Here is a 25,146-nt window from a genome sequence, read left to right as displayed (position 1 = left end):
AGAAATAGGCTAAATAGACCCGCAAGAATTGGATGGCATGTGAAGAAATACCTGTTTTTGTTGGTGGAGGCTGTTGATCTTCCTACCTTTGTAACAGATGAAGCTAATGTCTTCCCCTGGAGAAAGAGAGAAACTAAACCCCCAACCCATTTTTTTTTTCACTTTCATTTGATCTTTTCTGAACAATTGCTGAATATAGCTAATTTTAAAATAATTCTAGGTTTATTTATCCAATGTTTGATCATTATATGCTATACTTTTCAAATGTTTTCTTTTAATAATAACTATAATTTCTCAACAAGAAAGATTACTAAATTGTCTTAAAATTTCTTTGCAGATGAAGAAGGCAGCCAGGATGAATCCTTAGATTCCAAGGTATGTACTAAAATGTGTATTGACCAGTATTTGCTGCCTGATTTAAAAGCATGAATTACGTGTCTTAGAAAGGATATGAAATCTGCAACTTTTGAGTAACAATTGAATTTAAAAGGACAGAAAAAGACAGATGGTATTAGTATTAGGTCTAGTTTTTCTGGAGGGAGAAAATACCTACAAGAGGGGATAGTAAATATTTCATTTCAACTTGAATGTGCTCTGTGTGTGTGTGTGTGTCTAAGTTTGAAAATTTAACCGGTGTCATTTTTTCCACTTTCCAGTTTTCAAAAATAAATCCAGTGAGCTAATGCACTTATTGGTTGATTGAGCTCTCCCATCCAAGTACTAACCAAGCCCAACCCTGCAATCAGTTATGAGCTCTGATCTTTAGATTTGAGGGAATGTAGATAAAAGCAGGAAGTAGAAGTATAAAGTATGCTGGGGGCATGTGGAGGAAAACCTAACCCAGACTTTGGGAATTAAGGAAGGCTTCCGGGGGAAATAACATCTAAGTTGAAATTCAGAAAGACTACAAGTTAGGTGATGAAGGAAGGCACGTGATGGACACATGCCGAAGCCTGTAGAGATAAGTGAGTGTGGCACTTCAGGGAGCTGAAGGAGATGTGATATCTGGATAAGTGAAAATAACGGTCAAATAGGGTTGGGGGAAGTCTTGGCATTGTTGATAACTAAAAATACTTTATATTCTCAGACTACTTTGACATCAGATGAGTCAGTAAAGGACCATACTACTGCAGGCAGAGTAGTTGCTGGTCAAATATTTCTTGATTCAGAAGAATCCGAATTAGAATCCTCTATTCAAGAAGAGGAAGACAGCCTCAAGAGCCAAGAGGGGGAAAGTGTCACAGAAGATCTCAGCTTTCTAGAGTCTCCAAATCCAGAAAACAAGGACTATGAAGAGCCAAAGAAAGTACGGAAACCAGGTAGTCTGGACACTTTCCTTGCTTTTTGATTTATTTAGGAGACAACTGAAAATTTTAAGCTAATGAATAAAGAGGCTGAAGAAAACTGGCTTCAGTGATTATTACCCACAAATAATATATGGAGTGTAGTTTGGTGAGAATTTCTAGATTTTAATATACCAAATTATTCACTTAACTGATTTGTCCCAAGTTACATAAGCTGAATTCAATAGATGAGATTGCATTTTTTTTTTATTAATATCCTAATATTTCTTTTTGGACTCCAGTACGTAAATACATTTCTCACTGAGAAATTTTGGAAAATAATCTGTCAGGGTAGCATACAAAACAGAAACTCAGGAAGAATTGTCGAACATGCCACTATGGTTGTTTTCAGGATTGTGGTAGGATTATTATTACAGTAACGTTGTGGATCATCCTAGGTAATTTGATTTAGGTGTTTATCCCTCAGTTGAAGCTTATGTGTACTTCCGTCCTTTTCTAACTTTCACCATCTTGAAACCTCTACTTTTCAGTTTAAAACTTGATCTTTTCCACAATAGTCTTCTAAATATTAATCCTTTTAAAAATTATTAATGTATCCATTCTACCATGTCTTGCTACCCTTCTGTCATTTATTATTTCAACGATCACTGCCTTATCTGTGTATTATTCCATTACTAACCACTCTCAGGAACTAATCCAAATTTGAACTTCTTAAAAAAATAGGAGTTTGTTTGTTTGTTTGTTTTAGATTTGGCAACTTTTATTACTCATTTTACCCAAAAGTACACTTTAACTGGCACTTACCAATACTCAGTGAAGTGTTGTCCAATTTTCCTGTTAATTCCCTGGATTTTGTAACAATTCTCATAAACAGATGAAATTTTATAAACTCTCACTATAAAGAATGAATAATATAAATTGTCTGTTCTTGGCCAAGGATATGCTTGTGTGTGTGTGTGTGTGTGAGAGATACGTGGGAACTATTCACATTTTCCCACTGAATTGAGAATTGATCACAAAATTTAAAAAATGGCAAAAATTGGTGAAGAAATAACTTCCTTTAGCTTAAGCAGTCACCCTGCTCCTCTGTTTCTTGCTTATGTTAGCTGTTGGAAAATAGTTAACACAGTCCTAGGCATTTGACCTGGTCACTTAAGGAGGCAGTGTCAGTTAATATGCAAGTGAAACAGCATAGAAACAAGCAACAGCAGCCACTCTAACATTCTAAGTGATCTTTCTATGTAATTACAATTTGTTTCATCATAGTCATTTCACATGACAAATAGTGAAGCTAGGATTGGAGAGCTTTGCACAGTGGGACTGTGTCAAGATTATAAAAGAGTAACCTGCCACTAAGTTATCAAATTGAAGGGAAAGATGTAATTTCAAAGACCTGTAATAATAAATATTTGTCAAGTGCCTATGTGCCAGACACTGTCAGATGAACTCTTAATTCTCCCAATAGCCTTATAAAGTAGGCATTTATAGTTGCCATTTTATAGACGAGAAAACTAAGGGACAGAGAGGGAAATTCCATGTCTGAGTCCCACAGTTCATAAGTGGCAGAGCTGGGACATAGCCCACTTGGCCTGATTCTTTTTTTTTTTTTTTTTAATTGTACTTTAAGGTCTAGGGTACATTGTACAACGTGCAGGTTTGTTACATATGTATACATGTGCCATGTTGGTGTGCTGCACCCATTAACTCGTCATGTACGTTAAGTATATCTCCTAATGCTATCCATCCCCCTCCCCCCACCCCACGACAGGCCCCAACAAGTGATCTCCATCCTGTGTCCAAGTGTTCTCATTGTTCAGTTCCCACCTATGAGTGAGAACATGCGGTGTTTGGTTTTCTGTCCTTGTAACAGTTTGCTCAGAATGATGGTTTCCAGCTTAATCCATGTCCCTACAAAGGACACGAACTCATCCTTTTTTGTGGCTGCATAGTATTCCATGGTGTATATGTGCCACATTTTCTTAGTCCAGTTTACCTATGATGGACATTTGGGTTGGTTCCAAGTCTTTGCTGTTGTGAATAGTGCCACAATAAACATACGTGTGCATGTGTCTTTATAGCAGCATGATTTATAATCCTTTGGGTGTATACCCAGTAATGGGATGGCTGGGTCAAATGGTATTTCTAATTCTAGATCGTTGAGGAATCGCCACACTGTTTTCCACAATGGTTGAACTAGTTTACAGTCCCACCAACAGTGTAAAAGCATTCCTGTTTCTCCACATCTTCTCCAGCACCTGTTGTTTCCTGACTTTCTAATGATTGCCATTCCAACTGGTGTGAGGTGGTATCTCATTGTGGTTTTGATTTGCATTTCTCTGATGGCCAGTGATGATGAGCATTTTTTTCATGGGTCTGTTGGCTGCATAAATGTCTTCTTTTGAGAAGTGTCTGTTCATATCCTTCGCCCACTTTTTGTTGCGGTTGTTTGTTTTTTTCTTGTAAATTTGTTTAAGTTCTTTATAGATTCTGGATATTAGCCCTTTGCCAGATGGGTAGATTGCAAAAATTTTCTCCCATTCTGTAGGTTGCCTGTTCACTCCAATGGTAGTTTCTTTTGCTATGCCGAAGCTCTTGAGTTTAATTAGATCCCATTAGTCAATTGTGGCTTTTGTTGCCGTTGCTTTTGGTGTTTTAGACATGAAGTCCTTGCCCATGCCTATGTCCTGAGTGGTATTGCCTAGGTTTTCTTCTAGGGTTTTTATGGTTTTAGGTCTAACATTTAAGTCTTTAATCCGTCTTGAATTAATTTTTGTATAAGGTGTAAGGAAGGGATCCAGTTTCGGCTTTCTACATATGCCTAGCCATTTTCCCAGCACCATTTATTAAATAGGGAATCCTTTCCCATTTCTTGTTTTTGTCAGGTTTGTCAAAGATGAGATGGTTGTAGATGTGTGATATTATTTCTAGGGATCTGTTATGTTCCATTGGTCTATATCTCTGTTTTGGTAGCAGTACCATGCTGTTTTGGTTACTGTAGCCTTGTATTGTAGTTTGAAGTCAGGTAGTGTGATGCTCCCCGCTTTGTTCTTTTGGCTTAGGATTGTCTCGGCAATGCGGGCTCTTTTTTGGTTCCATATGAACTTTAAAGCAGTTTTTTCCAATTCTGTGAAGAAAGTCATTGGTAGCTTAATGGGTATGGCATTGAATCTATAAATTACCTTGGGCAGTATGGCCATTTTCACAATATTGACTCTTCCTGTCCATGAGCGTAGAATGTTCTTCCATTTGTTTGTGTCCTCTTTTATTTCATTGAGGGTTTGTAGTTTTCCTTGAAGAGGTCCTTCACATCCTTTGTAAGTTGGATTCCTAGGTGTTTTATTCTCTTTGAAGCAATTGTGAATGGGAGTGCACTCATGATTTGACTCTCTGTTTGTCTGTTATTGGTGTATAGAAATGCTTGTGATTTTTGCACATTGATTTTTTATCCTGAGACTTTGCTGAAGTTGCTTATCAGTTTAAGGAGATTTTGGGCTGAGACAATGGGGTTTTCTAAATATACAATCATGTTATCTGCAAACAGGGACAATTTGACTTCCTCTTTTCCTGATTGAATACCCTTTATTTCTTTCTGCTGCCTGATTGCCCTGGCCAGAACTTCCAACACTATGTTGAATAGGAGTGGTGAGAGAGGGCATCCCTGTCTTGTGCCAGTTTTCAAGGGAATGCTTCCAGTTTTTGCCCATTCAGTATGATACTGGCTGTGGGTTTGTCATAAATCACTGTTATTATTTTGAGATACGTTCCATCAGTACCTAATTTATTGAGAGTTTTTAGCATGAAGGTTGTTGAAATTTGTCAAAGGCCTTTTCTGCATCTATTGAGATAATCATGTGGTTTTTGTCTTTGGTTCTGTTTATATGATGGATTACGTTGATTGATTTGCATATGTTGAACCAGCATTGCATCCCAGGGATGAAGCCCACTTGATCATGGTGAATAAGCTTTTCGATGTGCTCCTGGATTCGGTTGGCCAGTATTTTATTAAGGATTTTTGCATCGATGTTCATTACGGATATTGTTCTAAAATTCTTTTTTTGTTGTGTCTCTGCCAGGCTTTGGTATCAGGATGATGCTGGCCTCAAAATGAGTTAGGGAGGATTCCCTCTTTTTCTATTGATTGGAGTGGTTTCAGAAGGAATGGTACCAGCTCCTCTTTGTACCTCTGGTAGAATTCGGCTTTGAATCCATCTGGTCCTGGGCTTTTTTAGGTTGGTAGGCTATTATTGCCTCAATTTCAGAGCCTGTTATTGGTCTATTCAGGGACTCAACTTCTTCCTGTTTTAGTCTTGGGAGGGTGTATGTGTCCAGGAATTTATCCATTTCTTCTAGGTTTTCTAGTTTATTTGCATAGAGATGTTTATAGTATTTTCTGATGGTTGTTTGTATTTCCGTGATGTCAGTGGTGATATCCCCTTTATCATTTTTTATTGCATCTATTTGATTCTTCTCTCTTTTCTTCTTTATTAGTCTTGCTAGTGGTCTATCAATATTGTTGATCTTTTCAAAAAAACAGCTCTTGCTTGGATTCATTGATTTTTTTTGAAGGGTTTTTTGTGTCTCTCTCTCCTTCAGTTCTGCTCTGATCTTAGTTATTTCTTGCCTTCTGCTAGCTTTTGAATTTGTTTGCTCTTGCTTCTCTAGTTCTTTTAATTGTGATGTTAGGGTGTCAATTTTAGATCTTTCCTGCTTTCTCTTGTGGGCATTTAGTGCTATAAATTTCCCTCTACACACTGCTTTAAATGTGTCCCAGAGATTCTTCTGTGTTGTGTCTTTGTTCTCATTGGTTTCAAAGAACATCTTTATTTCTGCCTTCATTTCGTTATGTACCCAGTAGTCATTCAGGAGCAGGTTGTTCAGTTTCTATGCAGTTGAGCGGTTTTGAGTGAGTTTCTTAATCCTGAGTTCTAGTTTGATTGCACTGTGGTCTGAGAGACAGTTTGTTATAATTTCTGTTCTTTTACATTTGCTGAGGAGTGCTTTACTTCCAGCTATGTGGTCAATTTTGGAATAAGTGCAGTGTGGTGCTGAGAAGAACGTATATTCTGTTGGTTTGGGGTGGAGAGTTCTGTAGATGTCTATTTGGTCCACTTGGTGCAGAGCTGAGTTTAATTCCTGGATATCCTTGTTAACTTTCTGTGTCATTGATCTGTCTAATGTTGACAGTGGGATTTTAAAGTCTCTATTATTATTGTGTGGGGGTCTAAGTCTCTTTGTAAGTCTCTAAGGACTTGCTTTATGAATCTTGGTACTCCTGTATTGGGTATATATATATTTAGGATAGTTAGCTCTTCTTGTTGAATTGATCCCTTTACCATTATGTAATGGCCTTCTCTGTCTCTTCTGATCTTTGTTGGTTTAAAGTCTGTTTTATCAGAGACGAGTATTGCAACCCCTGCTTTTTTTGTTTGTTTGTTTTCCATTTGCTCGGTGGATCTTCCTCCATCCCTTTATTTTGAGCCTATGTGTGTCTCTGCATGTGAGCTGCATCTCCTGAATACAGCACACTGATGGGCCTTGACTCTTTATCCAATTTGCCAGTGTCTTTTAATTGGAGCATTTAGCCCATTTACATTTAAGGTTAATATTGTTATGTGTGAATTTGATCCTGTCATTATGATGTTAGCTGGTTATTTTGCTCGTTAGTTGATGCAGTTTCTTCCTAGCATCGATGGTCTTGACAATTTGGCATGTTTTTACAGTCGCTGGTACTGATTGTTCCTTTCCATATTTAGTGCTTCCTTCAGGAGCTCTCGTAAGGCAGGCCTGGTGGTGACAAAATCTCTAAGCATTTGCTTATCTGTAAAGGATTTTATTTCTCCTTCACTTATGAAGCTTAGTTTGGCTGGATATGAAGTTCTGGGTTGAAAATTCTTTTCTTTAAGAATGTTGAATATTGGCCCCCACTGTCTTCTGACTTGTAGAGTTTCTGCTGAGAGATCCGCTGTTAGTCTGATGGGCTTCCGTTTGTGGGTAACCCGACCTTTCTCTCTGGCTACCCTTAACGTTTTTTCCTTCATTTTAACTTTGGTGAAACTGACAATTATGTGTCTTGGAGTTGCTCATCTCGAGGAGTTTCTTTGTGGTGTTCTCTGTATTTCCTGAATTTGAACGTTGGCCTGCCTTGCTAGGTTTGGGAAGTTCTCCTGGATAATATCCTGCAGAGTGTTTTCCAACTTGGTTCCATTCTTCCCATCACTTTCAGGTACACCAATCAGATGTAGATTTGGTCTTTTCACATAGTCTCATATTTCTTGGAGGCTTTGTTCTTTTTACTCTTTTTTTCTCTAAACTTCTCTTCTCGCTTCATTTCATTCATTTGATCTTCAATCACCGATACCCTTTCTTCCAGTTGATCAGATTGGCTACTGAAGCTTGTGCATGCATCACAGAGTTCTCATGCCATGGTTTTTAGCTCCATCATGTCATTTAAGGTCTTCTCTCCAGTGGTTATTCTAGTGAGCCATTCGTCTAATCTTTTTTCAAGGTTTTTAGCTTCTTTGCAATGGGTTCAAGCATCCTCCTTTAGCTTAGAGAAGTTTGTTATTACTGATCACCTGAAGCCTTCTCTCAACTCGTCAAAGTCATTCTCCGTCCAGCTTTGTTCCGTTGCTGGCGAGGAGCTGCGTTCCTTTGGAGGAGAAGAGGCACTCTGATTTTCAGAATTTTCAGCTTTTCTGCTCTGGTTTCTCCCAATTTTTGTGGTTTTATCTCCCTTTGATCTTTGATGATGGTGATGTACAGATGGGGTTCTGGTGTGGATGTCCTTTCTGTTTGTTAGTTTTCCTTCTAACAGTCAGGACCCTCAACTGCAGGTCTGTTGGAGTTTGCTGGAGGTCCACTCCAGACCCTGTGTGCCTGGGTATCACCAGCAGAGGCTGCAGAACAGCAAATATTGCAGAACAGCAAATGTTGCTGTCTGATCATTCCTCTGGAAGCTTCGTCTCAGAGGGGCACCCGGCCATATGAGGTGTCAGTCGGCCCCTACTGGGAGGTGCCTCCCAGTTAGGCTACTCAGGGGTCAGGGACCCACTTGAGGACACAGTCTGTCCGTTCTCAGATCTCAAACTCCGTGCTGGGAGAACCACTACTCTCTTCAAAGCTGTCAGACTGAACGTTTAAGTCAGCAGAAGTTTCTGCTGCCTTTTGTTCAGCTATGCCCTGCTCCCAGAGGTGGATTCTACAGAGGTAGGTGGGCTTTCTTGAGCTGCGGTGGCCTCCACCCAGATCAAGCTTCCAGTCTGCTTTGTTTACTTACTCAAGCCTCAGCAATAGCAGGCGCCCCTCCCCCAGCCTCACTGCTGCCTTGCAGTTCCATCTCAGACCGCTGTGCTAGCAATGAGGGAGGCTCCATGGGCGTGGGATCCTCCGAGCCAGGCATGGGATATGATCTCCTGGTGTGCCGTTTGCTAAGACCATTGGAAAAGCACAGTATTAGGGTGGGAGTGACCCCTTTTTCCAGGTGCCATCTGTCACGGCTTCCCTTGGCTAGGAAAGGGAATTCCCCGACCCCTTGTGCTTCACAAGTGAGGTGATGCCTCGCCCTGCTTCGGCTCATGGTCCATGGGCTGCACCCACTGTCCTGCACCCACTGTCCGACAAGCCCCAGTGAGATGAACCCCGTACCTCAGTTAAAAATGCAGAAATCACCCGTCTTCTGCGTCACTCACGCTGGGAGCTGTAGACTGGAGCTGTTCCTATTCGGCCATCTTGGAACCTCCCCCTAGAATTTTTTTTTTTACTACAAATGTACCATTTTCATGAATAGAAAAACTATTTTTAAAAAATTAAAAGTACCTGAATCCCATCAACTAGAAATAACAGCTACTCACATCATGGAGAATATTCTCTCAGGATTTTTTTAGGTGTATGAATAATTTTAAGAAAAGTAAATTGAGTCAAAATGTGTATTCTATGTTGCAGCCTGCATTTTGCACTTAACAGTTTACCATAAACGTTTTTCCATGTCATTTAGCTATTTTGCAATTTGATAGTTAATGACTATAAATAATTTTATATGTAAATATACGGTACCATAAACCAAAACGTTTATGTTATGCCGGGAGATCATTTTAGATGTATCTTTGTGCATATCTGTGAAAATTTCCTTAGAATTCTTAAAAGTATATTTACTGAATTGGATGTAAAAGTTTAAAAGACAGTTGATACACATTGTTAAATTGTTCTTCAGAAAAGTAATTCTGTTTACTTCGTTTGAAAATAGCGAAGTGTGCATTACCATTTTAAAATTTTTACTAAATATTATAATTTAATTCATTCTTCATTTTTTAATTAGGGATTTTTTTTTTTTTTTTTTTTTTAGTTTCTATATTTTTAGAGACATGGTCTCACTCTGTCACCCAGCCTGGAGTGCAGTGGCACAATCAGAGCTCACCATAGCCTCGAACTCAGGTGATCTCCCACTTTGGCCTCCCAAAGTGCTGGGATTACAGGCATGAGACACTGCAGCAAGCCTGGGAAATTTTTAAACATGCGTAAAAGTAAAGGGTAAAATGACCCCCCTTCCCACCCCTCACTCAGCTTCAATAGACATCATTCTGCTGGTCTTTTCATCTTTACTACCATACCCACATTTCCCTCTTTTTTCTTTCCTAGAATATTTTAACGCAAATTCCACCTGTGCTTTTACCTCTCTCTCTCTCTCTCTCTCTCGGAAGAATTTTCTTTTCAGCAAATACACAGAATTAGCCATTACTCCTTTATTACCTAATACCCAGACTGTTTAATTTTTCAAGTTTCTTCAAGTGTCAGTTTACAATTTATTTGTTTGAATTCATTTCCAAGCTAAGACCTAGGTTTCTCTTAATCTGTTGCCGATCTCCCTCCCTTGTTGTTTTTCTTTTTTTTTTGAGACAGAGTCTCACACTGTTGCCCAGTCTGGAGTGCAATGGCACGATCTTGGCTCACTGCAGCCTCTGCCTCCCGGGTTCAAGAGATTCTCCCGCCTCGGCCTCCTGAGTAACTGGGATACCAGGCGCGTGCCACCATGCCCAGCTAATTTTTTTGTATTTTTAGTAGAGATGAGGTTTCACCATGTTGGTCAGGCTGGTCTCAAACTCCTAACCTTAAGTGATCTTTCCACCTTGGCCTCCCACAGTGCTGGGATTACAGGCCTGAGCCACGGCACCCAGCCCCTCCTTTGTTTTTAAGTGTCATTTTATTTGCTAAAGAAATATGCAGTGTACTTTGTGCTATATGGTTTCTCATGTTTTGGATCTAGCTAGTCATGTCCTTGTAATGTCATTGAGCTTGTCCCATTATCTGCTGTTTATTCTATAAACTGGGAGTTAGTTCTAGAGACATGGGTAGATTTGGTTCTGTCTTTTTATTGAGAGTATTTCATAGGTAGGTGGTGGTGTGTACTTTCTGTTGCATTACGTCGAGAGACATGTAGTATCTGATTTTTCCACTTTTACTGATGTTAAGATTAATCAGCGAGGTCAGGTGATATCAGTCTGATCTCACCATTCTAAAGTTCCTCATTGATCTTTTGCTTAGAGATTTTGGCAACCGTTTATGTTTATTGCCTGGATCTTTTATTTATTAGGGGTTGCAAAATGGTGACTTTCTAATTCTACCATTCCTCCTGCATTTGTTACCTGGGATTCTTTTATAAAGAATTTTCTTTCATCAAGTCTTTGATTGCCCTGAAATATAGTCTCATCCAGGGAAAGCTAGATAAACTCTTGATTATTTCCTTTGAACTGTTTCAAAATGAAAATTTGGTGCCCAAGCAATCTCCAGAAGAGACTAATGAGTATGTTTTTGTTTGTATTTGTTTTGCTTTGTATTTGAGCATTGTAAGGATATAGGAAAAACCAAACGAAGGTGTGTTTTTCTTTCTCTTTCTCAATGAGTTAACACTTCTGACACCAGATCTATTGTGAGTGTTTCCCCACATACCAAGTAAGCAATCAGTTCTACAGAGGATTCTCCAGCAGAAACCAGCAGGATGTCTACCAATTTAATTCCGTTCTGACACTACCTGGAGATAGCATTAGATCTCACAAGTTGAAGGCTCAGTCTCACAAGACCAGTCCCCACTCCTTGAGATGCCAATCATAAGCCCCGGGTTGTCTGTGCTTCTGACAGACTGGCTATAAATCAGGATTCCCACAACCCCCTTCTTGGGTTCAGTTAATTTGCTAGCACTTAGGACTCTGGGAAGCATGATAAATGGGTAAATGTAAATATGAATTTACATTTATTATAAAGGATATTACAAAGGATAGAGACGAAAAGCCAGATGGAAGAGAGGCATAGGGCAAGGTGTGGGAGAAGGGCTGCCGAGCTTCCATGCCCTCTCTGATCTGACCATGCCACCCACCCTCCAGGAATCTCCATGTGCTCAGCTTTCCAGAAACTCCCAGAACTCAGCTATTTGGGGTTTTTATGTAAGCTTTGTTATGCAAGCATAATTGATTAAATCACTGGGCATTGATTTATTAGCTCAACTTTTAGCTCCTCTGCCCTTCTGAGGTTGGGCGGTGGGACTGTAAATGCTAACCCTCTAATGTAATGGTTGGTTTCCCTGGCAACCAAGTCCTATCCCAAGGCTTTCTAGGAGCCTCCAGCCACCAGTTATCTCATTATCATACAGAAGACATTCTAATCACTCAAGAGATTCCAGGGATTTTAAGAGCTATATTTCTGGAAATGGGATGAAGATCAAGTATTTTTTTGCAATATCACAAGCATCATTATAAATTAATGGATTCTTATATATAGTCAGCCCTCTGTATCCATGGATTCAACCAAATATTTGAAAATATTTGGAAAAAATGGGTGGTTGCAGCTGTGTACTGAACATGTCCACAGTTTTTGTTCCTGTCATTATTCCCTGAACAATGTAGTATAACTATTTACATAGCATTTCCATTATATTAGGTGTTAGAAGTAGTCTAGGGATGATGTAAAGTATACGGGAGGATTGCCTAGGTTATATGCAAGCACTACATCATTTTATCTAAACCGCTTGAGCACTCATGGATTTTGGTACCACCAGGCCAGGTCCTGGACCCAGTCCTCCAGTGATACTGAGGGACAGTCATGTATCACTTAACAATGGGGATGCATTCTGATAAATGCATCACTAGTTAATTTTATCATTATGCAAACAGAGTATACTTACACATAGCTAGCTATTGTAGCCTATTATGTACCTCGGCTATATGTTATAGCCTGTTGCCACTAGGCTACAAACTTCCATAGCTTGTTATTGTATTGAATACCATACTCAGTTGTAACACAGTGATAATTAGTTTATAAACTTTTATATTTTCATTTATAAATTTTTTAGCTCTTTGACTATTTTGTAGTAACACTTAGCTTAAAATACAAACACATTGTACAGCTATACAAAAATATTTTCTTTATACATTATCCTTATTCTATAAGCTTTTTTCTATTTTTTAATTTTTTAAAAAACGTTTGTGTTAAAAACTAAGACAAATATACACATTAGCCTATGCCTACACAGGGTCAGGGTCATCAATATCACTGTCTTCCGCCTCCACATCTTGTCGCACTGGAAGGTCTTCAGGGCCATTAACAGGCATGGAACTGTCATCTCCTATGATAACGATGCCTATACTTCCTGAAGGACCCACCTAATGCTGTTGTACAGTTAACTTTTTTTTTTTTAAATAAGTAGGAGTACATGCTAAAATAAGGGTGAAAAATACAGTAAGCATGTAGACCAGTAGCATAGTTGTTTATTATCACTATCAAGTGTTAAGTGCCATACATAATTGTATTACTATACTTTTATACAACTGGAAGTGCAATAGGTTTATTCACACTAATTTCACTACAAAAACATAAGTAATGGATTGTGCTACAATATTATAATGACTAGGACATGACTAGGTGATAGGAATTTTTCAGCTTCATTATAATCTTATGAGACCACCATGGTATCCACAGTCTGTCTTTGACCAGGGAGTCATAATGTGTCTGTCACATGATTGTATTTGTGTTCATTGCAATCATTCTTTTTTGTTGATTGCTCAGAATTTTCCTTTTTTGGCCGTTGGTAGTCATTCCTTTGTCTTTTTGACTAAATCCTGGTGATCTTTCGTAACTTTTTTTTCCAGGAAGAACAAGGGTGTCCTAAACTCATTTTGTACATTTCTTGACCCAGAAGTAAATGTCAGCTATTTCTCCAAGGAACCCAGATTGCTTTTAATGGGTTAGATACTATAAGCTCCAGTGATCTGCATTGCTAAATTGTCATTACTTATAGGCCTTTTTGGTGCGTTGGGTTAGGAAATGTATCTTTCATACCGATAACTTCCAGTTCAAATTAAATATTACACGCAAGATAACAAAATTCAGATTGACATATTGAACTTATAAGGATCAGAGATCCTAACCTACTATCAAGCTTGGCAAATATTTTCAAAGATAAAATTATCATAAGACACAAGCAGGGTGTAGAGAAGTCTGTGGCTACCAGAGCTGCTCTTAGGTCCTTTCTTTCCTCAATTAGACTGTGCTCCAGCCCAGAGTTCAACACTCGAGGTCTCTAAGTAATGCCTATAGAGTGTCAGTTCCACGAAAGAAAGCTGTTTCCAACATGAGACATCACCGGTTTCTTCTCTGATAATTACATAGTGTATGTGATATTTTCTAGAGTCATGCCTGCCTACATCCCAGGTTTTTGTATAATGAGCAATGTAGACAGATCAAGTTCATCCTGCTGAAGCATTTTATAAGTAAGGACTCTTCCGATAGTAAATACCTTCAGTGTGTTTGCCAGAGGTCTGTCTTTACCATATTTCTAAGGTGATTTGATGATGCTTAGAGAGAGGTATCTGCTCGCTCTGTTTTGGGCCAGTGAGAAGAAAGAACAGATTACAGGTCTGCTGCGAGCCTTACCACCTCATCAAGGTTTTTGCTTATTTTGTGTTATTTCCTTTCACTGGTGCTGAAAATCTTAGTACCTAATGACATTAATGTTACTTTGTTTTATAATAAATATGTATATATAGTTTCAAAATAACAGTGGCCCTTCCCACTAACTGTGGGACCACAGAATGCAGCCCAAGATTCCTTTATGGTTCTTCTTATCCTCAGTATATATTTTGCTAGGGATTTATAATAATACAGTGTTTTAAAATCACTAATAATTCTCTGGTTCTATCAACAACTTTATAAACATTCAGATTAGTTTGTATCAGTTTGTTTTCACTTTTCAATAATGATTTAGACTTGTTTTTAATTTATTCTTAATACAAGAAAAGGCTTATGTACTTATGCACATATAATATATAACATAAATTGCATATGTATGGCTGTGTACAGTTCCAGCTACACTAGAACTGGGTTATGTGACAGCTACTTTGAAACTTTTGCCCTTTGTCAGCCTCTCAATCTTGTTGCTACCATATTAACCTTTCTCAAACTCAAATTTGACCCTGTAACTCCCCTGTTTACAGGCCTCCATTACCTCCCTGTTTGCCTGGGAGACGAAGTATGCAGTCCTTAGCATGATTCACAGAGCCTTCGGTTTACCCCTCCCCCAAGCAGCCTTTTTCAGCAATACAAAACCCTTCTCTGTTCTTCAAATACAACATACAGTTCATGCCTCTGGGCCTTTGTACAGGTTCTCCTCACTGCTTAGGATGCCTTCCTCATTCCCTTGCCCAAATCCACTGTCAAATTTCTGTTCATTCTTAAAAATAAATGTAGGTTTCTCCTTTCTGAAGTGGTTCCTGAACCACCCAAGGATAATCAAAGTGTTTACTATATGTAAGAGCTTCCAATCGGGCCTTCCTCCTTTTGCTCTTTTCCCCCACTATCAGTTCCCTAACAGCAACCAGACTGAGCCTTCTCCCTGCTCAGAAACCTCCTTTGGCTTCCTGTCCTACTCAAAATAAAATCCAAACTTCTTCTATTAACAAGGCCTGACATCAGGCACCTCCTCTCTCTTTAACTTCTGCCACTTCCCTTTATGTGACTCCCGCCATACTTGTCCTCTTGCTATTTCTTGAACATTTCACACTTATTCCCAATTGTGTTGAGGAACCCCAAGACCACACCCTCAGGTGCAGTAATTGGGTAGGAAGTGTTCCTAGTAAATCTATGCTGACTCCAAGGACTCAGCGTAGAGTTGTGTTCACACCTATAAGTTGTCATAGTGGAAGACTAGAAGGCAAAATCAGCAAAGGAAAAGCATGAAATGAAGTGTAGGGGAAACCAGATGTAAGCTTTCAAGGGTCCTCTCTCAGAGGAGTCACACAGGTAGTGCTTACATCCGGCAGCAACAAGTTAAGATAACACATGTGAAATGTTTTGTACCTGGGTAGCTTATTAGAGACCTAGAGTTTTTATTGAGGGCTAGTTAAGTTGGCAGTCTCTTCCTGGCATGTACCAGACTTGCAGAAGGAAAGCAAGTGTTCAACATAAATCATTGTTTGTATAGTTTGGGTGAGCCACTCTTATCCGTAGGATGGTAGGAACTCTCCAGCAATCTAAATTTCCAGATGCCAACCAAGGGCTAACCTTGTAAGCTGACCTTCTCAAAGAGAGAAGTTTATGTCTATTTTGTTAACTCTTCTCTGCACAGTCTACTCCCTAGGTCTTTGGCCAAGGCATCTTTACAGCAGAGTTACCAATAAGACCCAGTTAGTAGTAAGTAGGAAGACTAGCCTGCAGTATTGATTTAGGAGGCCTAGACTTAGCCAGGTAAAGAATTCCCATTTATCATAATGGTCTATCTTAGAAAAACAATAGGCTTCCTCCCGGCCTACCTTTTTAAAAACACATTTTACCTATTATTTGTTTTTTTACATGATCTTAAGTTTCTGTGTTAACTTTTTTTTTTTTTTTAAATCAGGCACAGCACAACTGTAGCCTAGTAAGTGGAAGCTGACCTAAAAGCTTTCCAGGGCTGAGTCAGTCTCATGAGAGTCAGAGTACCCGAAGTTCAGTCCCAGGCCGGGCGCGGTGGTTCCTGCCTGTAATCCCAGCACTTTGGGAGGCCGAGGCAGGAGGATCACTTGAGGCTAGGAGTTCAAGACCAGCCTGGCCAATATTGTAAAACGCCATCTCTACTAAGAACATAAAAAAATTAGCCAAGTGTCGTATGAGAATCGCTTGAGCCTGGGAGACAGAGGCTGCAGTGAACTGAGATTATGCCACTGCGCTCCAGCCTGGGCGACAGAGTAAGACTGTCAAAAAAAAAAAAAAAAAGTTCAGTTCCAGAGAGTACACATGGTAACCCTGGAAGCAAACCATCAATTACAGATACTCTGTTTCCAAAACTCAAAAGAGTTCAAATTCCAGTCCTCCCACTGGCAGCAAAAAGCAAAGAAGCTGTGTGCCACTAACACGTTTCTTTTTTTTTTGCAGCTTCCCCTGATCAGGATTATTCCTCTGGTATTTATGAAATTACAAGTGTTTAACATTTTATATTAATTTTTACAATACATCTGGATGCAATAGCCACAAAATATAAAGCCATTTTTAAATTTTTCTTCCTTTTTTTTTTTTTTTTTTAATCTACTGCAGTTTACTTAGCCTCCTAGCAGTAAATTCAGTGTTTGCACTGTTAACATTACAGCTGCCAGGGAAGATCCTGGAATGCAGTGCAGGAAGGGAGGCGGGGGAGGATATTGTAGCAAGAGCAGCAGCCAGGCTGAAAAAAAACTGCTGGATTGTTACCTCCCCCAGTTTTTTTGTTTGTTTGTTTTCTGGTTTATCCAAAATTTTGTTCCAGACCAGATTTAACTTTTTAAAGAGAGCAGTTCAAACTTGTAACATTTTGGTTTGGCCCATCCTTGGGAATTTGGGGGGTCCTTTCTCTTTCCATCTAGAGGAGAGAACAAAAACCATAGGCTGCACTACACTGCCTTTTCCCTCATTTTAGCCAGCATGCCTAAAAGCAGTCAGGGGTATCCAGCAAGCCAGCTTTCCTGGAGCTGGATCTATCACTTTCCGATTCTGTGGCTCTCACAACGTATAGTAGCTCAGCTACTGCTTCATACCGTGGATGACTGCGTAACCACTCAGGCCCCAAAGATTCATCATATTCTGCCCTTTATCCTTCCTCTTCTCAAACAGCACTTTCACCATATATCAGTGAGTCAGGGTCATTCTAGCAAATCCCACTTCTGATGCATCTGTGTCAGAGATCCCTAGACCATCCCCAGATTTAATGATTTGGTAGGGGGATTTGACATATAGTTGCCTTCACAGCTATGATTTATTACAGCAAAAGGGGGCAAAGCAAAATCAGCACAGGTGCAAGGTACATGGGGGGAAGTCTGGAGGAAACAAGGTAGAAGCTTCCAAGGGTCCTGTCCCACAGAACTTATGCAGGACGCACTTAATTCCCCCAGCAGCAAATTGTAACACGTGAAATGTTGTCTGCCAGGGAGGCTCATTAGAGACCCACTGCCTGGAGTTTTTATTGAAAACTAGTTTCTAATCACCCTCTACTAGCATGTACCAAAACTGTAGAATCCCAGAAGAAAAATGGGTATTGAGAGTAAACCACGGGTTTGTATGGTTTGGGCTCCATGAGTCACTTTTATAAGTTAGAATGGTGGTGTGCCCGGAATTTGTTCCTTCCAATGCCCAGACTTCAGGGTTAATTCCCTACTCAAGCAGGGGACAACAAATGGGTAACTTGTTCCCCATATTCATGTAGACAGTAGCTCCAACTTTGAATACTATATCCCTCCCTAATAAGGGCATGGGACTTTCAGGAGTAACAAAGGCATGTGAAAAGAGCAGAGTCTCCCAATTACAACTGAGGAGGTGGGAGAAATACCTGGTTACAGGCTGTCCCAGGATTCCTCAGTTGGTAACAGACCTTGAGGACGGTTGTCTGGGACAGGAGATTAACATTGAGAAGGCCGCACCAGTGTCCAGGAGGAAGTCAGTTTCCTGGCCCTCAATGGTTAAACGTACCCGGGGCTCACTGCGGGTGATGACATGAGCTGGCGCTTGCCCCAGGCACCCTCAGTCCTGTTGTTGGATCATCTGGTTGAGGGCTTCTGGCCCAGAGAACCTTTGTCCTCTGGGGCAGTGCACCTTCCAGTGATTGCCTCGGCATAGTGGACATGGGCGAGGGGGCAGCTTGTTTCTCATTGGACAATCTTTTATAAAGTGTCCTTGCACACCACACTGACAACAAGCCCCACCAGGTGACTGGCCTGCTCCATTTTCTGTCCTCTTTGAACCACCAAGGTTGGTTTGAGGGCCATGACCAAGGCTGCAGCCTTTCTCTGGTCTCACTTTTCCTTTTTGGCCTGTTCCTCTTGGTCCCTATTATAGAACACCAGGTTGCCAGGTTTAATAATGCCTCCAGATTTTGTTCAGGGCCAGGGCTCGCTTTTGGAGCTTTCTTCTGGTATCTGCGGCCGATTGGGTAATGAACTTACCCTTTAGAATCAGTTGACCCTCAAGTGAGTCAGGTGACGGGGGAGTATGTTCTCTTAAGGCCTCCCATAGCCTCTCAAGGAAGGCAGAAGGATTTTCTTCCTTTCCCTGAGTTATGGTGGACATAATTGAATAATTCATGGGCTTTTTCCTAATTCTCCTTAGTCCTTCTAGAACACAGGTCAGTAGATGTTTACGACTCCAGTCCCCATGATCTGAATGTAGATCCCAGTAGGGATCCATACTGGGGATGGCTTGCTGACCGGTAGGGAATTTGTCCCTTTCTTTGGCTGTCAGTCTGTCATTTACTTGACTAAGATACCATGTATCTCCAAACTCTCAGGCTGTAGCTAAAGCCGCATTGTTTTCTTCAAAGGCCAGGGTTTGACCTAACAAGAGCATGACATCTCTCCAAGTGAGAGCAAAGGTTTACCCTAGACCCTGTAGGACATCTGTATACCTATCAGGATCATCCGAAAGCCTCCCCAGGTCTGCCTTGATCTGCTTTAAATCAGAGAGGGAGAAGGGGACATGTACCCAGCTTGGGCCAAATTCCCCTCCCCCTACAGCTTGAAGGGGACATAACCGATAGCCCAGGGGTTTTTGTGGTCCTTTGGAGATTTCTTTGCTTGTTTCCTTCTGGACAGGGGGGATTACAGGAGTCTTATCATTAATAGGAAGGGGAGCTATAGGGAGGCTAGGATATGGAGGTAAGCTGAGAGGTCCTCCTGTGGGATGTAAATTGCAAGCTTTGCATAGTTGTGGATTCTCCTTCAATGAAGAGAAAGCTTGGACATAAGGTATTTCACTCCATTTGCCTTCCGTCTTACAGAAAAGTCAAGCTGCAGGATAGTATTATAATTCATACTTCCCTCAGGTGGCCATTTTTCCCCATCAGAGAGAATACTGGGGCCAGGCCATAATGCAGAAAAAAATGAGCCGCCTCTTTTTCAGGGTTTGTGGGTCAAATTGGTCCCAACAGCTTAGGATGCATTTCATGGGTGAGCCTGTTGATGCCTGTTTCCCATCTGAAAGACCAAACTGCCCGTGGCTTTGGTTTGGTTCTCTCCCTGTCCAGGAACCCATAACGGTCCCTGGACCCTGATGATCGGAATAGTTGAGCTCATTGACACAGCAGCAGAAACACTAGTTTTCCTCCTAGACCACAAAGAGGACCAAGGAAGGTTGGATTTAGTGGCCCTTACCAATGCATTCTCGAAAACCTGCACCCTTGCCTGTCCTCCTAGACCACAAAGAGGACCGAGAAAAATCGGATTTATGACCCTTACTGACGCAGTCTCAAAAACCTGTTAGAGTCCTAAGTATTCTCCTGTTAGTATTGGGACTTTACCCATATCCTATAAAGATATTATGCCCCAAAAGTGAAGTGGGGCATCCCCTAAGTGAGGGGAAGGATCTCCAGAGTTGGAAGAGTGATGCCTTTTGTCCTCACTTGAATCAGAAGGATATCATTTCTGAGGCTCCCCATATCCTAGCTTCAGGAATAGCTTTTGTTAGGCCTGCTAGCCTGAGGAGGGACCCTAAAATTCCAGATAAGATAGTCCCCCGCCCCGACCGGGCTTTGGGCAAAAATTGTGTGTCTCTAACTAGTGAGGCCAGGTGCCTAAAGAAGGGAATAGAGTCCTGGAGTATATACTAGAAATCATTCTTATAGGAGAAACTAGAAAAGCACCAGAGATAGGGAGTGGTTTTAAGAAGCAGGACTAGCCTCAGAGAAGAGAGGCTAGAGGAAGTTTGTCTGACAAGCATTAGGACCCATGGAGGTAAGGGTCAGGATAGATAGGATAGATGGGTGAGTCTCACTTGGGCAACGTGACTTTGAGAGTTCCACTCATGGCCGCAAGGTCAACCAACTTGTTGTCCGGACCCCGGAACTGAATGGCTTTCCTCTCTGTCCACCTTCGGCTCAGCCCAGAAGTACAGGGAAAGCAGAAGCTGGTTCCAGGCAAACCAACACTCCCAACTCCGAAGAGTTGGGGGTTGTTAGAGAGCTCTTTCCCAGAAAGCCTGACACCCATGTCTTTAGTCCAGTGGCCACGCTAGTTGCTTTTAACTGACCGACAGGTGCCGGTATTTAGTGCCCAAATTCTAAGGAAAAATAGGACAGAATAGCAAGCGAAAGGGGTCCGATGGTACTCACTGCTTGGTGATTGTCCCTTCATGGTCACCAAAATGTGTCCAGAATTTATTCCTTCTTAGTCTCGCTGACTTCAAGAATGAAGCCACAGACCCTCGCAGTGAGTGTTACAGTTCTTAAAGGTGGCGCGTCTGGAGTCGTTTATTCCTCCCAGTGGGTTCATGGTCTCACTGACTTCAGGAGTGACGCCACAGACCTTTGCAGTGAGTGTTACAGCTCATAAAGGTAGCGCAGACCCAAAGAGTGAGCAGCAACAAGATTTATTGTGAAGAGCAAAAGAACAAAGCTTCCACAGTGTAGAAGGGGACCCAAGTGGGTTGCTGCTGCTGGCTCAGGTTACCAGCTTTTATTCCCTTATTTGGCCCCGCCCACATCCTGCTGGTTGGTCCATTTTACGAGGAGCTGATTGGTCTGTTTTTACAGAGTGCTGATTGGTGCATTTACAAACCTTTAGCTAGACACAGCGCTGATTGGTGCATTTTTACAGAGTACTGATTGGTGTGTTTACAAACCTTTGGCTAGACACAGAGCGCTGGTTGGTGTGTTTACAATCCTTTAGCTAGACAGAAAAGTTCTCCAAGTCCCCACCCTACCCAGTAGCCCAGCTGACTTCACCTCTCAGTGGGAACCCTTCCAAAATCTAAGTTCCTTGATGGCAACTGACAGCCACGTGATAAGCAGTCTTTCAAAGGATAACTAGTTAGACTTGCTAACTATTTTCTGCATGTCATCTCAGTAAACATTTGTTGATCATGAATGAATAATTAATTGGCCATCATAAGGAGAATGATTACTTTGTGGTATTGCCTGTTATAGAATACTCAGCCATTTTAAAAGGAACATGTTTTCTTGTAAATAAGAAAATCTGTCAGACAGTGGCAGAACCAGAGGTTTATTTGGTTCATGTAAGTAGAACACAGGACTTGTGCCATCAGAGACTCCAGCTCTCCCTTTCTTCCTGTTCAGCTCCTCAAGTAGACTGGCTTCATCCTCATGTTTGTTCCATGTGGTCAAATCTGATAGTGGCTGCACCTTCAGGGCCTGGGTCCTCAGGAAGAAATGTTGCCTGCATCAGAAAAGCAGAAGCATTTTCGGAAGACACTAGGAGAATTCTGAAACTATCATCTGGGGAAGTGGTTCAGAATCGGTAATGAGGCAGTCTGCCCTGTCTGCCACCTACAAGAATGTCAATGATATGTGAAGCAAAAAAATGTCCTATTGAAAAGTAGTTCAGTTAGTATGATCTTGTATTAGTCACAGTTCTCCAGAGAAACAGAACCAAAGGCCATTTGCTTAGAGAATTTCTTCTTTATAGGGTTCAGTCTTCTTTCTACTCAGTCCTTCAACTGATTGGGCGACATCCACCCACATCATGGAGGATAATCTGCTTTATTCAGAGTCCACCAATTTAAATATTAATTTCATCCAAAAATCACCTTCATAGAAACATCCAAAACAATGATATACTGAATATCTGGGCACTATGGCCCAGCCAGGTTGACACACAAAATTAACCATCACAAATCCTTTCTGTGAAAATAAGCCATTTGTAAAAATAAGTTTGCAACTGAAAAAGGTCCAGAACTTTTTTCACTGTCATTACCTCTAGGCAGAAATAACTTGAAGTGATAGGTAAAGATAACTGTCATTTTTCTTTAATTTTGTATACTTTCTTACTGTTTGTCTCTGCAGTAAATACATCCTTACAGCCTTAAAAAAGAAAAATAGAGTAATTGGCATCTTGGATTATTTTAAATGGCACAAAAGGAACTGAGTTTAAACTGACTACATCTTGCTTAAAATTAGGTTCTGCAGCAAGCTGTTGAGCAGTAGAATGATTTCTACTCCATTGTTGCTTAAGTGGGGATGGCAGGGAAGGAACGACCTTTATCCTAGCAATCAGATTAAACAGAAGATAAGAAGACACAGGCAGTTGCCTGCAGCAGGTCCGGACTTTCATGAAAAGGCTTTTTTTGTTATTGTTGTTTCTTTGGTTTGATTTGGTTTTACAAGAAAATTATTTGTGCAAGGAAACTCCTTTAGGAGACCATCCTTGTAGATGCCAGCCACACCACAGCTTTGAAAACCCACCTGTCTTTAAAAGCCATTGTTTAGAGAAACCCACTGTTCTTAAATAGCAGCTTTCCTGAGCAAGTTTTACTCTGGATGGTTTTTGACAGTGCCTATCACCTGATTGATATGAAGTTTGCCACTTTATTCTGGTCACATGGGCCAGTGATTGGGCTTCTTTCTCTTTGTATTTTAAAATGATTAGTTGCTTCTCACAGAAAGAGCTGAACTTTGTATGAACCCTGATGTTAACGTTTTGTTCATTCTACATATGAATACATCTTCTGAAAAATACATTGTAATCTATAAAACAGTGGCTTTCTTCGTATAGTGTGTGTTTATTTACAAAGATAGTTTCTAGACCTTATTTTGCAGTTTTCAACTTTTGATGAAAGCAGTCTGTAGCAAATTACATACCATTGGTATTTTCCCCAAAATATTACTATAGCATTTTCCTAGACAACAGTAAAATACTGCCCATATCATTTGGCCTATGTCATGTACTTTAAGTCAAGTACTTTGGTTCCTTTACACTGTATGTACTGGTGCTTTGTTCTTAGTCCTTGGGAGATTTTTTTTGGTGACAATTGTTTGCTTGATTGAGCTTTTATTTCAGTGTTTACCAAAATTGATGAACACTATGACAGTTGTCTTGAGGTTGGTAGCTTTTTAACATTAAATAATTGTTTATCAGCTCTCTTTGACTACAGGTATATTTGATTCATATGCTACTTAGTACTCTATGTTTGGAAGTACCAGATTGCTTCAGAGAAACAGCATGATTAAATGGGTAATTTTCTTATTTAAAGATCACCCATGTAAACTGTAAAAGTTCTTAAAATGAGAAACTTGTAAAGCTAAATTATTTGTGTTTATCTGTATAGATCAAGAAATTAACTTTTAGTTTTTTGTTTTGATTTTACAATTGAAAGTGCGAAAAAGATGTGCTTATATTCCACTAGCCTTTAATTCTATATATGTAGAGAGAGAGAGAGAGAGAGAGAGATCAGCATTCTAGCCATGTTTACCTTTTTTATCTCTTGGATTCTTTCCTTCAGTGTTCAAGCATCAAGCATACTGTAATATCTGTTAAAAACAAAAATCTTATGTCCTTTAGTCCCCTTCCAGCTACCATCCCACTCCTCTACTCCCATTTGTAGCATAATTCTTTGAAAGGGTTCTCTTTAATCACTGATTTCGCTTTCTCTCTTCCTGTTCTCTAATCCAGCTCCAGCAAGACTTGAGCCTTCTCCAGACTACTAAATCTACTCTTCTCCACCAGTCACATTCTAATTGCTGGATACCTGCTTGGTTCCTGGTCCTCATCTTAACCCCTCACTAGTATCGTTCTTTTCCCTGAAGATACTTTCTTCACTTGGCTGCTGATTCCTGAGAATTTGTCTGATGGTGAAACCCGAGCTTGCCTCAGGACTCAGCCTTTGATCCTCTTCCCCACCCCCCCTCCCCGCCCGCCCCCTCCACTACTCTCTAGGGACCTTTAAATCCTTCCATGTTGACAATGCCCCGGTTTTCATTTAATGGCTGCCCCATAGTGTATTTCCCAGTTTCCTATCAGTAGATCTTTGAGTTCATTTGGTTTTATGTTTTTAAAATTAGGATACTGTACAAGTATTCTCTTGCACATAATCTCTTTGTGTGTTTTTGGGAGCATTTTTTTAAGTAAACATCCCAGAAGTAGAAAAGCTGGATCTAAAGATAGGACCTTTACATTCTAATAGGTATTACCAAATGCCCCTCTTGAAGAGATTGTATTAATATATTCACTTGCTGCGATTACAGGCGTGAGCCATCGTCACCGTGCCTGACTCTCAGACACTGTCTTCATACTCATTTACCCATCTTCTGGCCAACACTGAATATTTTCAGTTCTGTTTTGCTTTTTGCTTTTTCTTACTTTCTTGACTGATTTTAATTGACTTTGCAAGAGCAGATTTCTACCAGTTGAAGTGTAAAGCATTCTGTTCAGTATTACAATAAGTTCTGTACTATAAATATCTTACTCTTGAGGTCCAAATAGATTGGGATACTGTGTCACTAATTGTAGAGCCAAAATATGATTCATTATTTAGAAAATGTGAATTTTACATGAAGCTGCAGAACTGAGAACCCATTTTTCCCTTTCATGGTGTCAGATTTGATTACTGGTTATCGCTAATTTAAATTGCA

General features: G+C 40.4%; 1 protein-coding gene across 1 annotated transcript in view; it reads left to right on the top strand.

Moving 5' to 3' along the window:
• The window catches only part of SEL1L (SEL1L adaptor subunit of ERAD E3 ubiquitin ligase), a 71,030-nt gene that overhangs the window by 5,713 nt on the left and 40,171 nt on the right, over window positions 1-25,146 (top strand). The window contains exons 2-3 of the mRNA XM_001105925.5: window positions 338-375; window positions 1,088-1,319. Coding sequence (XP_001105925.3) covers window positions 338-375; window positions 1,088-1,319 — 270 coding nt within the window. The remainder of the gene's footprint in view (window positions 1-337; window positions 376-1,087; window positions 1,320-25,146) is intronic.

Source organism: Macaca mulatta, chromosome 7 (genome assembly GCF_049350105.2).
Source record: "Macaca mulatta isolate MMU2019108-1 chromosome 7, T2T-MMU8v2.0, whole genome shotgun sequence".
NCBI lineage: Eukaryota > Metazoa > Chordata > Mammalia > Primates > Cercopithecidae > Macaca > Macaca mulatta.
Note: the sequence above shows the minus strand (reverse complement) of the source record. Positions and strands in the feature narration are given on the sequence as shown.